Here is an 18162-nt window from a genome sequence, read left to right on the forward strand (position 1 = left end):
TGGGACATGGCGGACAATTTACCTGGGGGGGGGGGGGGGGGAGAGCCTATGAGAGTCAGTAACTAGATACACTTTGCGAGTGGTCAGGCATGGCTTGGCCTCACCATCTGGACGCTAAACAAGACTCTGCCTGACAGACCAGGCACCATATTTGTCGAGGCATGATCATACTGGAGGCTGAACGAGATGGCAGGTATGGAGACATGTGCAGTGTACTCTGTTCCAGGGAATATAGCACATCAGGCTCTGTGAGGCACTGAGGGAATCCTACACGTACAGTCTGCAGCAGCAGCAGCTGGATTTAATGCAGCAATTTACCTCCTATCTCACTGCAGTGGAGAGTGAGGAATAAATGTGGCTGGCATTCAGGCCATACCACATGGATATTAACGAGGCCCGCAAAACTGCACTTAGCTGCTCGCAGAGCATTTACCATTTTGAGGGTGGGGAGTACAACCAGTATTCCTGCCAGGGTCACATTTTCTCTAAAGCTTTGATAAAGTGTATACACACAAACCAACCCTGTGTGTAAATATGACAAATTGCTTTTGATTGCCATTCAATTATATTATAAAAAAAAAAAAAGGACCACCTAGTGCAAACCTGGCGCTTCAACTTATGAACTTATGACATGAATAAGTTTCTATATAATTCACCATTTGTACCAAAAGGAAAAGAAAGGACAGACACAATTTTCAGAGTCCCAAAATGGAAGTGGTCCATCAGGTTAGGGGTGTGGCCTCATCAAGTGGAGGCGTGGTTTCATAGAAAGAGTGTGTACCTGGCCAAGGGTTAGAAGGATCTGTGACAAATACACTTTACATTTATGCATCGGTATTACACTCTCTCTTAGAGGCTTACAGCTAACCAAGGCTGTAGATAAGGTCATACATTTTTTGTAGAAAGTGGAAACAAAAATGCTTTTTTTTTTTTTTTTTTTACAGTAACAAGAGGACACCCAGGTGTAGCTCCCAATAACAGGCTATTCTAGAGAAGCAATCATACCTATTGCAGGATTACATAGCAGGACAATAACATCATGCACAGAAGAGGTTACATTTTTGCATGAAAATAAATGTGTTTGCACTCTTAGACATAAAGGACAATATTCTCACTAATGCAGCTTGTTTTTTATTGTGACAATTCCCATAGCTCTCTGGAATAGGGAATTGCAAAGCCACCATGTAATGACATCATTTATCTTCTGCAGGAAGGAAGGGGTGTCGGCGAGCCGGTACCATACTGCACAATAAGTTCACCAAATGCAGAAGGCATGAAGTGCTCCACAAGCATTTGCTTACTGTAACCAATATACAAAGCAGAAAGAAACAGCTCCCCCACCCTAAACACTGTGCCCAAAGCCAATCCCCACCTAATATATTCCTCAATGACCTTAAACCAGAAAGTTCTGCTCCCCGCTGCGAACTCTCTCCCACCTGGGTCTCACATCAAAGGCAACAATTTATGAAAATAATCAAAAATGTTATAAAAAAAATTTTAATACTTTGTTTTGCCACCAAAAAGGCAGATATATATATTTGGCAATTGAGATAGATAGATAGATAGATAGATAGATAGATAGATAGATAGATAGATAGATAGATATCTATCTCAATTGCCAAATCGTTTACATTTGCAAAATGTCTCATGTAGCTTTTTTAATACAACTTACTCCATGTGACAATAGGAACTTGCTAGGTAGATCACAATGCAATAGGCACACTAGCATTTAAGCTCCTATAATAAAACCATGCTGCAACTGTAACACTTCTTGCTCGAAACATACTATAAATGCAATTAAAATAAAGAGGCACAAAAAATGTGTATAACCAAAAGAAAAAAAAAAAACTTTCATTAAAAGAACATTTCCCCTATTGAAGAACCCAACCCAAACCTTTCCTCTCTGCATTAACCAATACACCGAAAAGAGAAGCTCACCTCTGTAACAAACTGTCAGCCACATAAGTTCCAACAGCTGGCCACCAAATTCACAGACGTCGAACCCCAGCATGTCTGACTTGCTCCCAAACATGGTCCAATTGCACAACAAAATCCAAATAAAACAAAATAAAACAAACAAACAAACAAAAAAAAAAAGCAGAAATATACACACACGAGACCGACAGATATAAGTACTGAACGAATGGAAATCTCTTCCTCCTTAGCGGAATAGGAGGTTTATTATTAAAAAAAAAAAAAAAAAGGAATAAAGAAAAATAATATTTAAAGACCCATCATATAAGGTAAAGTGCAGAGGGTGCCTTCACAAATCTTCCTTCGCAGAGGAATACCTGAGCAGGGTAGGAGAAGACGTAATGGGAAAAAAAATATAATGGGATTCTGGGCTGTAGACGGTATTGATTTGCTGGTTGTGATTCACCCCCCCCCTACCTCCTCACACACACACATACACCCCTCTGCTCCCCCCTCCCTTCTGCATGCACCGAGCAGCTCTCCCAATCTCTATCAATCCCTGCAACTGCAATGATCTCATCCTTCTCTGTGCAGCGCACGCACCAGAATACAAACACCAGGCTGCCTGATGCTGCAGAGGGAGCCTGGGAGACGGTCACATCTGTAGCCGGGGACCAGTGGGACCAAATCTCCTGTCAGTCTGCTCTATAACAGCTGCCGTGTTGGAGCACTCTGCAAATTTACAACCACTGTACTTGCAATTATAATAATAATAAATAATAATCTATTGCAATTAACAATAAATAAGAATACAGCATTACAGCGCATGTTTTATTAATGAAATTACTGTAAAAAACAGGCAATACTACCCCAATAGATAAATCAGCGGCCAAGACAAAGGGGGAACACATGGTCAATTGTAGCCTTCTATGGGGTGCGCCTAGGAAATTACTTAGGGGCGTTATCCAATTTAAATTTTTGTTAAAAATCTAACTGACCATCTAATTGGCTGGTTAGACATGCTACCCAAGTGTCTCGTACTTTCTGCACGCCCCCTGTCTTGTCCCCACTTCATTCCTCCATAATTCGGGTGGATTACAATGGATGGAGAACAGGACTATTCTTTAAAATGTTATAACTGCAGTTAAGTAATCTATCATATATACAGCTATGTTTTCCATGGGATGTATACACAAGATGATCACTCCATAGACCTGGCAAGTAAGCACGCGGCTCGGCAGAGCAATTATCTGCTTGGTACAACTGCGGGAGAGCATGTCTCACAAATTCTCTCAACCTCTTCTGCTGCTGCGGTCCTTGCCTCTGGCTTGCTAATGCTCTTGCTGGATCAGGCGAGAATAATGGGAGGCAATAAGGGTTAAGTTTAGTCTGCTGTAGGCCGGTGGCGTAACTAGGGTATTTGGAGCCCAGGGCAAGTTAAAGAAAAAAAAAACTGAGGCCTCCCCAGTATGTGCTGGAAAAGTGGGCATGGCCACATGCCACAAGGGGCGTGGTCACTAAAAAATGGGGGCCCGTCAACATGACACCACTGTTTCCCGTCACTCTGGGAACATTCCTTTCCATTCCATATGAACCTTAATGACCCCAGTAGTATTGCCCCTTATGCAATGCCCCTAGTAGTAGTGCCCCTCTTTCAATGCCCACTGTAGTAGTGCTCCTTATGCGATGTCCCCCAGAAGTGGCCTTATACAATGCCCCCAGTAGTGGTCCCCCTATGCAGTGCCCCCAGTAGTGGTCCCCCTATGCAGTGCCCCCAGTAGCTCCCCTTATACAGTGACCCCAGTAGTGGTCCCCCTATGCAGTGGCTCTTACACAGCGCCCCCAGTAGTGGCCCCAGTCCTATGCAATTCCCCCAGTAGTTCTCCTTATACAGTGACCCCAGTAGTGGTCCCCCCTACACAGTGCTCCCAGTAGTGGTCCCCCCTATACAGTGCCCCCTACATATGTAACACATAGACATTCACACAAAACACTTACCTAAATCCCCGCTCCTGCCGCCTGCTCCTCCGTCCTCCCTCTCGCACTATAGGGGAAATGTCATTACATCTCTCCTTTCACAAAGTGCGGGAGCCGGAAGGCGGGGATCATGAGCGAGCTCAGCCCGTCAGTGTAGCAGCCTACGAGAGTCTGCCTGACTCTCATTGGCTGCTGAAAAAAAAAAAAAAAAAAAACACAGCCGCCACGAGTGTACTATCCGGCGCCGATGTGTTTGTTACTGTGTGGCCTACACTTACCGAAACCACCGACCTGAACCACTGCCAGCGGCCCTTTATTTATATGGCGCCACAAGAGTTCTGCAGCGCCTTACATAATCAAATAAGTGAAGAAGAAACCAGTTACTTACAGTACAATACAATGCAGGGCAAGGACAAGGTTTATATACATTGCTGCTTTAGCGATCAGAGCACTCAAATAAGCAACAGGGCTTAAGTGTTAGGAGCCCTAGTGGGTAAGGAGTAGATGAAAGTATAAGTAGTGAGAAGCACAAGAGGGTAGAGGGCCCTGTTTGTGAGAGCTTACATTCTAAAGGGGAGGGGCAGACAAGCAGGTGTGACACAGATGGGGTAGACAGAGAGAAAGGAGCAGGTAGCCGCAAGGTTAGGATGAGAGCTGGAAGGATTTGATGAAGTAGTGGGCCTTGAGAGCCCGTTTGAAGATTTGTAGAGAGGTGGGAGCTTCCAGAGGTGGGGAGCAGCACAAGCAAAATTCTGAAGGCAGGGGTGGGGGGAAGTAATCAGTTGGCAGGAGAGGCAGCATGCATTTGTCGAGCGAAGAGAGCGGGTGGGAGGGTGAAGGGAGAAGAGGTCAGAGATGTAAAGGGAGAGGAATGGGTGAGGGCTTTGTAAGTGAGTTTAAGAACCTTGAATTGGGTTCTGAAGGGGAGCCAGTGTAGGGCTTGTAGGAGAGGGGAGGCAGATGTAGAACGTTTCAAGAGGAAGTTGTCTGGGATGCCAGATAGGAAGAGGTTACAGTAGTCCAATCTGGAGATGACCAGTGAGTGGATAAGGGTTTTAGTAGCATTCAAGATACGAAAGGGCCTGATCCTGGAAATATTTTTGAGTCGACAGGACCGCGAGAGGTGCTGAATGTGTGGTTTGAAGGATAGGGCCATGATTTCCTCTCCAAATACAGGGGAGAAAGAGTTGGTAAGATGGATGGGGACGGTGGTCAGGCAAAGAAGGTAGTAGAGTGCTGAGAAGATGGCAAAGTCACGGGCAGAGAGCGAGGAGGGGAGGCAGTTTAAAGTGGTGAAGAGACGCTGGGGGTTTGAGGACTGGGAGGAGATGAGGTTCTTGACTGTTCTATGACTGCTTAGAGAGGAAAAGGGCAGCACTGTAGGATGAGAGCATAAATTTGAAATGGAGAAAGTCTGCCCTAGAGCATGATTTCCTCCACTGTCACTCAGCGGTTCGTGCAGGTATCTGGTGCATTTGGAATGCCAGGGTTGTGGTGTGGATCTGCGAGGGTGAGTAGTGATCGTCGGGGCAACAGAGTCAGGAGCAGCAGTAAGGGAGGCTTCTTACAGGAAAGTGGCTTATTCAGGACAGGAGAGAGAAAGGACAGGGAAGAGAAGGGAGTCCAGCAGGGAGGAAAAAGAAACTGTGTCAATAGCCTCAATGTTACGCTTAGGAGGTAGAAGAGGGGAAAGAGAGAGGGATAAGTTAAAAGAGAGAAGGTGATGGTTTCCAAAGACAAGTCACTGCCACTGTCTATGCAGTCCCTGCGGGCCTCAGATTTTACTGGGGCACTGCACTCCTGCAGCCCCTAGGCAAAACCCGCCACTGGCTACAAGTATTCCACGTAGCTATCGTCAGCCGACGACGTCACTGTGACTTCAGCAACATGCAATGCGACAGTATTCTCTTTCTGCTACCTTTGACAAGGAATTCATAGGGACCAAACCTCCCCCAAACCCAAAATGGCCTCAATAAGTTTCAGGGGAAAGCTGTATTACCTAAATGGAGCAGGTCCAAAAAGGGAGGGAACTAGTCTAGGGAGGGAGGGAGGAAGCCTATACATTCATATCTAAACCATTTACAAACTTCATTTTTCTTATTTATTTATTTATTTACAGTTTCTTATATAGCGCAGCATATTCCGTTGCGCTTTACAATTGGAAACATTGATAGAACAAAACAGGGTAATAACAGACAGACATAGAGGTAAGAGGGCCCTGCTTGCAAGCTTACAATCTATAGGGAAACAGGCATTGATACACAAGGATAGGTGCTATATATATTGCAATTTGGTCTGGCCAGAATGCAGAGTTTCTTATGCTGTCATCTGGTGGAAACACAGCACCTTAACAGCCATTTAATACATCCACTGATTGTTGGGCCAGCCCCTCGCCCCTCCTTCCTTAACTAGCACAGACTTGTCAACAGGCCCAGCATACTGGCTAGCTATATGCACTACGCTGGAGAACAGAGATATAACCTGGAACATTAACCTCCGCAGCGTAAACAGTCACAAAGCAACAGAAACATTTCATAAAAATAATCTGTAATCAGCACAGCGAAAAAGGAAGCTCCTTAAAAAGCAGCTGATCCTCTAATGCACCATATTTTTTTTTTAATTACATTATTCACAGCCACAAAGCAATATTGGAAATGAAATTGCTTCAGCAAGATTTTTACTACCTAGCGGAAGTTCCATTAGTTATTGTAAAAGCATGCTAACATCATTGTATTCCAATTAAAAATAATAAATAAAATAATTAAAACCAAACCAAGCGAGACCCTGTCCTTTACGCTGCTTAAGGTGAAGTGGCCCATGACAGGAATGCCCAATAAAAACTGAAAGTTACAGGTTCATGTAAAGACCTCGGGGAGAGACTTTGAAGCCGGTGATCGGCTAAAGCTTCTGTATATGCAAATCGGCTGAACGGCCCGATATCCACAGTAAAGCTGGGTGCACAACTGTGCAGTTATCAGTTTAACTTTCCACCCCAGCAGCTGAAAATCAATCATTACCTCCTATAATCTCCTCAATTGTTGCACTGAAGCAGCCCATTTGTTTGGCAGGACATCTACATGGCAGGCGAAATATTCTAGGTCAATAACATTCCTCAGTCTCTCTCTTGCTTCTCACACCTGGAGGCCTTGATAGAAATCTGTGGCTTGGGGCTAAACACACACAATCCTTAAAAAGGGGCTTTCATCTGATAACATGTCACATATTTCCAAACGTGCTTCTGTAGAAATCCTCCTGCTGTGTAAAAACGGGATTATCACAGGGAGACACTGCACGTAAAAAAGGAATTGTTGAGTTTAACAGGTTTAGGAGCCTTTCCAGGCCCGGCAGACTCTATGCTCGGTCTACACGCTTGGTCGGATAGCCACGATTGATACGTCCATGTTGGAGAACTTGGGTGTGCCATGCAAACAAATACATTTGTAAATACACACACTGCACGGAATCGGCATGATTTACCGCCGGACCCCTGCCCGGCGGTTGGAATCCCGACACTGGCATCCCGGCAGAGGAGGAAATCCCAATCGTCGAAGGTAGGTATTCACGTACCTATTTCTACCCCCTAACCCTCCCTTAGGTGATGCCTAACTGACCCTAACCTCCCCCCTCTAAGTGCCTAAACCTAAAGCCCCCTTCCCCGCCGCCTAAACCTAAGTCCCTGGGGGGGGCCTAACCCTAAGTCCCCCTGGGGGTGCCTAACGCTAACTCCCCCTTCCCCTAACCTCCCGGGGGGATGCCTAACCCTAAGTCCCCCCCGGGAACCCTAAACCTAACCCTCCCCCCCCCTGTGGCTGCCTACGCTCGGCATCACTTCGATCGGGATGCCGGGCGTCTAGATTTAGACGCCTGTCATTTAACCCTCGCCGAGATAAAGTAGTCGGGAAGCCGGCTGTCGGGATTAGGTCCGCCGGCTTCCCAACTGCATACCCACTGCACATGTCCAACAGATCAGTATTTGTGGTTTGTTTGCAGAGCTATCCTGCACTATTCAGGAATATGTGATTTGGCCAGGGAGAATATTTAAAGTAAAAAGGAAGAGATAACCATATTTTACCCTTATTATATTTATATATGAACAATTCTATAACTCTGTTCACTAAGATATGTGACAGCAGCATAGTGCCAATTCTACCACTGTGCATTCTGGGATGCACGGCAGCCACGTAATGCCACCACGGGGTCTATTTACTAAAGTGAGAGTTTTTAGAAGTGGAGATGTTGCCCATAGCAACCAATCAGGATCTACTTAACATTTAACTAGCACCTTCTAGAATAGGGGTGGACAATAAACAGCCCCAAGCTGTTGTAGAACTACACATACCAGCATGCCCTGCCACAGTTTTGCCATTTGGCCATGATAAAATTGTTGCAAGGCATGTTGGGATGTGTAGCTCAACAACAGCTGGATGGAAGGCTTATTGCCCACCCGTTCTAGAAGATAATAGCTAGAATCTGATTGGTAAATTTACCCCATGTGCATTCTGGTACATGTCACAATGGCACAGTACCACTTCTATTTCTGCGCATTCTGGGATATGCATAGTGCTACAACTCCTGTTGGGCATTCTGGGATATGTGACTAATGTTATATGTAAGTGACATTCTGTTTTACATGGCTCTTCCACCACACGCTTTAGGCAGATAGTGGGACAAGGGGGGAGGAGAATCTGTGGCTACCTGAAGTTTGCAGCTCCTGCAAGCTCAGTTAAATTGGCCACCAGCATTAGGAAACCAGGGGAGTTCAGGGAGTTGAACAAAATGTGAAGTTCCCCTTTAAATCTGCACCAACACCTACACATTACAAAAACTTCCTCCCAAACTTGGTTTGCAATACAGGACTGACAGATAACAGGAAAGGATGTATATGAGGATTGTGGCTTCTGATTGGTTATCAGTCTTGCACACCTATTCTATACCCACTTTAAACTGGAATAATGAAAATAAAAAACTATATAAAAGAGAATAAGTAAAATATTAAGCCACAGCTTCTCAAGCTCGGTCCTCAAGACCCCAAACAGGGCATGTTTTCCAAGTCACCTCACAGGGGGCGGGATGTACCAAAGGGTAAAATATAGTAAAACCCCCTAAAATCCAGTTTTCGGGGATTTTACTGCATTCCCCATATGTACAAAGCACCAGAATGCTTTGCCCCGATGGGTAAGACCACCTTCAGATGGCATTACCCAATGGAAGTCTATGGGCTTCTAATCAGGACGGATCCCTCCCATCTTCCCCCGCGGTGGGCGAAGGACGATAGAGGGACCTCTGGGTGTTAAACCCAGAAGTCACTGTCTGGAGCCATCGCAAAGGGCAGTTCTTATCTGGAAAGCTGTCTTTTGCGATATTCAAGGTATATAGCGCATCACGGATGCGATGCTTAGTACATCCCACCCAGAATCACATTTAGCACCACCTGTGGCTCTTTTAAAATGTGTCATTGAGTAATGAATACACCTGTGCACCTGCTGGGTGACCTGGAAAACTTGAACAGTTTGGGGTCCTGTAGACAAAGTTTGAGAACCACTGTATAAAGCCATTACAAATTCACATGTGTACGTGTGTGTGAGATAGGAAATAGAGATTGCAGGCTCCACTGGGGCAGTGCCTGGTGGGAATGATTGGATATGCTCTGTAAAGCGTTGCGTAATATATGTCAGCACTATATAAATAACTTAAGTAAAATAAACTATTCCAACCTCAGAAGCTGCAATGCTTCCTGCTAAACCTTAAACTGGCCCCTAGGTGGCGCAATGTACCTACTGTTTATGAAGAAATTAAATCATTCAGAATCCGTAAATATATTTGTCCCATTTCATACAGTTACAAATGTTAAGACGTAGTTTTAATTGGACTGAAATTACATAAATTTTATTTTAATAAAGATTCAAACTCGGAATCCTCGTGATGATCACATTCTACCAACTGTCTTTTGTTCTTAGGGATGATGGTTTCCCGGAGGGGTAAGTTATGGAGGGAGGTGCTGGGGGCACTGCAGCATTGAAGGCTCAGTTAGTTAGTTTTCAGGACCCGGTATCCCAGGTGCTTATTAAAAAGTCAAATTCAACATCTAACAAACATATGTCCAGGATTGTCCCGTTCTGTGATGACATTTATCCTAAAATTCAGGCTACCGGACCCGTGGGTGTGGTCTGAAACATGGGTGGAAGCAAGAAGCAGGCACTCACTTACTGAGAATGGGAGAGTTACAAATTGTCTCAGCAGTCCTGATTGGATGCTTTTGCATTCCGCCTGCTATACCGATATTTAGGTAATGGGTTTGGTTACCATCGGCAAGGTCCTAATACAGAGTTGGGAGCAACTGAAACTATTCTTAAATTTTGTTTTTATTAACCAACAGGCAACTTTTCCTGTACAGACATGTTAGATAACTAAAACGGAAATTAAAATAAAAGCAGATGTGGTAAATCCAAAAATTAAGATTGAGTAAATAATTTTTGTTAAAAAATATATACTATAATGTATGTATGTATGTATGTATATATATATATATTTTTTTTTTTTAAAGAACAAAAAGTAAATTGAAAAAGCAAACAAAAAAAACAGCACTACGATTCTCAGACTATAAGAGACAATTTGGTTAATAAATAGACATAACACTGAGGAAGTCTTCACCTTAATGGTCGGTAATTAATCAGACAAGTAGGCCACTGAACAGATAAGCAATAGTCACAGGGGAAGTTGGCCCTATAGAAACTGAAAGGTTCAAAGACTATGAAGTCATCTTTTCAGAGGTCTGCGAGGGATTAAATGCAAGAAGCTTTTGGTTCAGTTTAAATGGTAAATGAAGTGAATATCGCGCATGCGTCTCATAGGGTTTGTTCTGGCTTATCCCCCTATATGCATGTCATTTGGTGGCAGAGTGGGGAGAAGAAGGGGGAGGATATCACAACAATTAAAAAAAAAGCCCAAATGGGCGTTCCAACACACCTCTGCTCACTATGCATGTGAATTTGGTTGCCATGGTAGTTGTATAACACTATAAGCACAAGTGTCAATCAATAATAGCATTATGGATTTCTTCATGGTATTGCTGCTCAGAACTTGATCATTTGTTACATGTTATGCAAGAAAGTTCCATTTAACATTTCATTTAATTTAGCTGGCCATACACTAGTGCAATTTTGGGCCAACTGCCTGATTTGCGACGCGTCATACGATGAATCGTGTGGAAATCGTGTGGTTTATAAAAAGGTAGGATACGATCCGATGCGCGCTCCCGCAGCTCTTAAAACGTATCGTTTGTCCAGATGCGCAGCCCATCACATCTATAATGATCGTATGCCAATCGTGACATGTATTGGCGCATGTGATGCATCGGGCGTCCGAGCGGCATCATTTGTTAAAAAAAAAAAAAAAAGACTGATGCGTGCACAGGGAGATCAGTGATGCATGAATCTGTCTTTAATAAAATACACACAGATGCAGGGATGGTTCAGTTTAAACGGGTGCCCCCCGCCAAAGAGCAACCAGCCCCGGGCTTTTAGTTACCCAGTGCCGTTTGTGCAACATATGGGAGACAAACGACGTATAGGTCCCCCGCACGTAAGCACAAACAGCACCGGGCTAGTCAGAACCAGCCTTGGTTGTCAAAAGACAGGGGACAAACGACGTAGGGGGTCCCCCCTATTCTGCGCAACCAGCACTGGGCTCCGATTCGGTCCTGGTTCTGGAAATACAGGGGGAAAAAAATGCATAGGGTCCCCCTGTATTTTCCAGAACCAGCCCCTGGAAAGGGTGGGGGCACGCCGTTTAAAATTTTTTTAAAACTTTTTTCTTTTTTGTTTTTCACAGATGCACGGATGGTTCTCACTGAACCATCCCTGCATCTGTGTTTATTTTATTAAAGACCGATGCATGCATCATGGATCTCACGTACGTGCATCAGTTTTTTTTTTAACAAATGACACCGCTCGGACGTATGATGCATCATACGTGAGATCATATGAATATCGTTTGTCAATATTGAGACGGGACAGCCAGGGAGTTCAATGGAAATCTTAAGATGAATCTCATCTTATGCTGGTCGTACTAGTGTATGGCCAGCATAAGGATACAAAGTTAAATCTTATGTATAGAAAAAAAGTCAGTGTCATTTTTTGAGATATGTTCATTAACTTGCTTTGCTGTCCGATGGAAGATTAAAAACAGCCCAAAAACTGCACAGACCAACCTCCGATGACATCTGATCATTACCAGGGTGAATTTGCGCTCGTGTGTGTGAGCACGCAGCACCTGAATGCTTTCCTTTGCTATTATACATAACAGTATTAAGTGTCTGGTAAATTCAGCCTAAAGAGACAATACTATCAGGGAGTGTATCGATGTAGCCTTTCCGATTAGAGCCAAGTTGCACAAGAGTACATTCTGCTCAATTTACACAAATAAATAAAAAAATAAAAAAAGTAGTTGGTGCAATCATAATTAAATCATTTGCATTTTACAAACATTTAAATTGTATTTTACCTTCATTTAGGTTTCTGCACTATGGTGTAAACAGTTCAAAGTACTAACGATATTTACAGACTCTGAAACAAAAGTTCTGTCCATATATTGTTGGCCAGAGTTTGGAAGAACTTTTATTTCATGCCCCAGAGTGTCATTACAGGCAGAGAACCAGCGGACCACCCCATTCTTTTTGTTGGTATTCTTTTTGCCTGCCGATGTTAATAAAGATCCTTTTTCAACAGAAGATGACAAAAACCGAGGCTTGCTTTTACTATCGTCAGTGTGGCCGCTTCCTAGGCGCATTTCACACTGGCAGCACGCGTAGAACCGGAGTCAGAATTCCATAGCTTGGTAAAAGAAAGGAGACTGGTGGCGGCCTAACGGCCCCCAATTGTTCCTCACAGTGCTAAAATTGTGCCACAGAGAACTTCTAAACTCATACCATCTTATCCTACAGGTGGGCAGCTAGATTGAAGACTGGCAACTGGCGAGACCCCTGCAATAAAATGGGCTTATCCATCCTACTTATGGATGACTTTAAAAGGGGGCTATCCAATTACTTATGGTTCTCGCAGCTCCCCTCTAAAGTGAACAGGAGCTATTCAATTGTTTGCGCGACCAGACGAAGGGTGGCACCATTCTGCAGCAGTTAAGGTGCGCCCTGGCACTCACAAGCGGGTCCTAAACACCTACTTTTTTAAGCAGATTTCAGATTGCACCACAGGAGGGTGTGAGCAGAAATGTGCGATAAGTGCAGCCTCGGGGCTGGTCGCCCAAAATAATTGAAAAGCTACCGGTCACTTTAACCGGGAGCAAATGAATAATTGACTCGCCCATAAAGATTTCCATCACCTTGTGACGTGGAGAAGCTTTATCTTGCTGATGAAGTCCTTTTGTAGATGGAAACGCTGATGCCAGACAGAATACCCATACAAGGATTTGCGATTAAGCAAAACGTCTCCATATTTATAAAAAAAATTAAAAGGTTCTCAAAAAACACCACCACAAAATAGACATGTAAAATACAAAGGGGACTATGTATGTATATTTAAGGGAATTTTTCTTGCTGTAGGAAATATAGCCAGAACAGAAATACACATTTATGGGATTATTATACAGGGGGCACTGTTAATATTTATTATACATAAAATGTTGTTGTTATTCCCTTCACTCTGGTACCCACAGTTAAGGGGTAGCAGGAAGGGGGCTACGCAGTGTTGCCCTCAGCCATTCCTAGATGTGTACTCCCTCCCCCATCTAAAACGCCACTAGTGTACCATAAACCACATGCAGTTTAGGGGGTTTGCAAATGTCACCCTAGTACATCAATTGAGACACTAAATTGTAGAATAAAATAAAATTACCCCCACAGCCAGCCACCACCTTTAGCATGCAGGCTACATAGCTGCAATCACTGGCATGTAATGAGGTCACCTCGGAAATCATTTTACTTTGATGTAAACGGTAACTGAGTTCATTGCCAATTTCTTGGATAAACAGAGACAGTTCGTATTGTTTCTTTTGACACTGCCATGATTTACCATCCCTCCACTCCACATGATTTATTTTCTTAAAACATGTAAATCTCTGGTGCCAGGACTGCTCTCCTGCGCCAGCTACCAGATGCTGCCCAGTGCTGCCAAGAAAGCGCATTAATAGCGAGCAGCGCAGCAGCTGTCCCCAGATACGTGTGGACGACGGGAATCCAATATCTGATACTATTCCTCTTTGTAAACATTTCTACACAGAACAGAACACTTCTCTTCCTTCTGTGCTTTCAGCCACGTATTTATATCATAAGGCACAGTGGTGTTGTTTCCCTGAGATGATACACGAAGCTGCTCTATAGTGATTAACAGTATTTTATTCAAACATTTAAATCTGGTATCAGGATCCCATTCTCAAGCTCACAGATGCTATGCGCTACATATTCGTACAGATTTCCATACATATAGGTTACAAGTCCTTATTTCCTAATTAAACCTCTCAGAGAGACAATTTGGGTGCGACTCAAATGTTTTGGGCACCCCCCGCTGGGCGGCTGTATGATTGGGCGCCCAACGGAGCAATTCATTTGCCGCTCGCTTCGGACGCCTAAAGCCATGGAGGGGGCACATTTCTTCTCGCAGCCTCCGGAGGTGCAAACTCCATTGTTTGGACGCCCTAACCACTGCTTTTGGGCGCGTTAAATACTAACGGGAGCCGAAATGAAGAAACTATCGAATTTGCTCCTTCGGGCGCTATATTCATATGGACGCTCAGCAGGGGGCGCGCAAAACAATTGAATCGCCTTCTATATGCGTGAAAACTCACAGTGGGACCTTTTCTGTATATACAATGGGAGGGATGTGTCAAGCCGTAGAAAGAGAAAGTGGAGAGAGATGAAGTGACTGCCAACCTATCAGCTCCTGTCTGTCATTTTACAGGCTGTGTTTAAAAAAATGACAGTTAGGAGCTGATTGGTAGGTACTTTATATCTCTCTCCACCCCTTGATATATCTCCTCCTATATCCCTTTTAGGATGTATCCAATACAGTTCCATGGTGACTCAGAAAGAGGAATCATCGTTTGAGGGATTAGCCGGGCAGTCATCTGATTTTCGGGGGGGACGGGGGGGGTTATTATTACAGTCTAGGACCGTGCCAGAGAAGGCATGGCATATAATTAGCCGGTTAGCAGCATGGAAGTTAGTTTAAATTAGCGATGGCTACCTGATGCAGTGCCAAAAATACTGATGTTAGGCCAGCCACAAATCGTAGTAACAATACGAACAATAATAAAAATATCACTGTACCAGCTTTTTCTTTCTATTTCGGAGGATAGAGAGAGCTGCAGATGCCCCCGACATTGTTTCCATGTATAATTAAATACATATCACGAATGTATATAAATAGCGAGGCCCCGGAATGGAGGGATAACAAGTTCTATCCTAAGAAAAGTATGTTCTGTTCTGGAATCTCCATACGCTGATCTCCACAGGATAATAAAAAAAAAAGACAATTAACAGCATGCATTGGCGAATAGTCAGAACACGGTGGCACTAGAGATGAGCGGTTCGGATTCTGTGGAATCCGAACCGCTCCGAACATTGGGGATCCGAGTCCACCTGAACCCTGTACGGGTGTTCACCGCCTGACTCGGATCCCCGTTCGGGGCCGAACGGCGGCCGCCTGATGTCGGATTCTCACTAGAGAATCCGACATCAGGTCTCCTCGCGTGTAGGGCAGAGCGCAGTGATAGCGCTCTGCCCTACACAGACACACAGCCGCCAGCGGCAGCTGTGTGTTTGTTACAGCAGCCAATGAGAGTCACACAGACTCTCATTGGCTGCTGCACGGAGGGAGCTGGCTGGAGCTCACACATGAGCTCCGTCTTCTGGCTCCCTCCTCAGCGCGTGACAGAGCGGACGGCGCGGGAGCGGGGAATCAGGTAAGTTTTATTTTTTTTATTTTTTTACTTGTCAAAGGTCCGGGGGCGCTACTGGGGGGGGTCTGCACTACTGGGGGGGTCTGCTACCGGGGGGGGCTATACTACTGGGGGGGCCATACTACAGAGGGGCCTGCTACTGGGGGGGGGCCATACTACAGAGGGGCCTGCTACTGGGGGGGGGGTCTGCTACTGGGGGGGCCATACTACTGGGGGGCCATACTACAGAGGGGCCTGCTACTGGGGGGGGGGCTATACTACTGGGGGGCCATACTACAGAGGGGCCTGCTACTGGGGGGGGGCTATACTACTGGGGGGGTCTGCTACTGGGGGGGCCATACTACTGAGGGGCCTGCTACTGGGGGGGGCCATACTACAGGGGGGGCTTACTACTACTGGGGGGGGCTGCTACTGGGGCAGCCTACTACAGGGGGGGCCCATACTACAGGGGGGGGCTACTACTGGGGCAGCCTACTACTGGGGGGGCCTGCTACTGGGGCAGCCTACTACTGGGGGAGCCATACTACTGGGTGGCATGCTAATGGGGGGCATACTACTGGGGGGGCATACTACTGGGGGGGGCCTGCTAATGGGGGGCATACTACTGGGGGCACTGCATAGTGGACCCTACTACTAAGGGGACTGCATAGGGGGCACCACTGCTGGGGGACATTGTGTAAGGGACACCGCTACTGTGGGCATTGTGTAAAAGGGTCACTACTGTGGGCATTGTGTAAAAGGGGCACTACTGTGTGTCGTAACATAAATAAGAGACACTACTTTATGGTGTAATGTGAATCAGGCCCTATGTGCGGTGTAATGCTAATAAGATTGTGCACTGTGACTCCTAGGGCCGTAGCCCACTATGTAAACAAGTACTGTGACTCTGCTGGCCGTACCCCACTGGGTGGGTGCACTACTTTTCATTTCTGCCACTGCTGTGTGGCAATGTGTCATAGATGTGCTTTATACTGTGGTGTCTGTGTCGTTGTGCCGCTGCTTTGTCGCTTAGTAACCAGTCAGCTCACTGCAACCTTTGGCCAATAATGTTGAAAACAATATTATAAGCTGTGATATGGTCTAAATTGACTGGAAATTAATGTTATTGAGGTTAATAATACACTAGGAAGAAAAAAAAAGACCAATTTATGTGATTTTAGCTTTTTTTGTCAATTTTTGTAAAAAAATCCAAATCCAAATCCAAAGCCAGTCACCGCAGTTTGGCAAATCCAAATCCAAAGCCGGACGACGAATTAGAACCAAATCCGGCAAAAATGGTCCGGCGCACATCCCTAGGTGGCACCATCGCAAAATTATGATTACTGTGGAGTTAAACAGTCTTTAGCAGCACGTAACTAAGAGCCGGATTGTGCCGACAGCATTTTTTGCACAGATGTTTTTTTTTTATTTCATGGTTTTGCTAGCGGAGCTGCAGATATTCTTTTCTTACAGTTACGCTTCCTCGGTTTCGAGGCTCATTCACACAAGTCCTGTGTTGTTGCGTTCGATTTGGAAAAACAACCGGCAAAACCCAATTGTGCAGACATACGCGGCTGATGCACAGGGCTCTGCGGTCCAACCTGCCAGTAGTTATGGTGCTAAGAGAGCGTTGTGCGGATGATTTTCACGCAGAGGTTTATTATGTGCCATGTGCTGCAAGCAGGGAATTTTATTTATCACTAGTAAACACATTTATGTACAAGTCTAGAGCTGGTGCGAGCTTCGCATTATGAGAGAATGGCACAAATGACGTGAGGCCTGGTGCGGAGTGGGATGGAGAGCTGGCATGCGCACTCCCACATCGCGTGCATGTAAATCAGTATATTCACCCGTATGCAGAGCTTGGTTTGCTACCAGTGTGATACCCTATATTATGAATTTATTCACAATGTAATCAGACAACATAGTATAACAATAAAGATGGCAATAGTGAATCCTTTCTTATGTTTATTTTATTTTTCAGGAACCTGCAGATCACTAGCGAACTCTGGACTTCGAACCTGCAAACTATAAATGGGTAAGTATTCTCTAGTGGCAATTATCAAATGACTAATTTTGCAATTCCCTTAACATCTCTAAAATATATACAAAAAACCTCACGTCAGTATGATAAACGGATAAGTTTACAGCAAGAATACAATTGCAAACTTGTGTTACTTTTCTATACACCTTTTTAGGAAAATGTTTTCCTCACACTACTACACTTTACATGTCTTATACACTGCTAGTTCAGCGCTGAAATAGTTAATAGGGTGCACCCTTCGTTGCCCGGGATATGAAGAATAGTTCTTAAACTGCTCCAGCTACAGTACTTGTCTGTATTTAATGCAATACTGTAATCCTCTGTAAGTGATCCTGCTG

General features: G+C 44.8%; 1 protein-coding gene across 2 annotated transcripts in view; it reads right to left on the minus strand.

Annotated features, from left to right (window-relative positions):
• The window catches only part of LOC148505520 (rho GDP-dissociation inhibitor 2-like), a 112555-nt gene that overhangs the window by 70323 nt on the left and 24070 nt on the right, over window positions 1-18162 (minus strand). Inside the window, exon 1 of one of the 2 annotated variants that reach the window (XM_088448148.1) lies at window positions 1939-2330. The exons of the other annotated variant lie outside the window; for it this stretch is intronic. Within the exon in view, the coding sequence (XP_088304274.1) occupies window positions 1939-2032 (94 nt within the window). The 5' untranslated portion in view covers window positions 2033-2330. Of the gene's footprint in view, window positions 1-1938; window positions 2331-18162 lie in introns of those variants that run through there. 2 annotated transcript variants of the gene reach the window in all.

Source organism: Taudactylus pleione, unplaced genomic scaffold, assembly GCF_031769625.1.
Source record: "Taudactylus pleione unplaced genomic scaffold, aTauple2 ptg000451l, whole genome shotgun sequence".
NCBI lineage: Eukaryota > Metazoa > Chordata > Amphibia > Anura > Myobatrachidae > Taudactylus > Taudactylus pleione.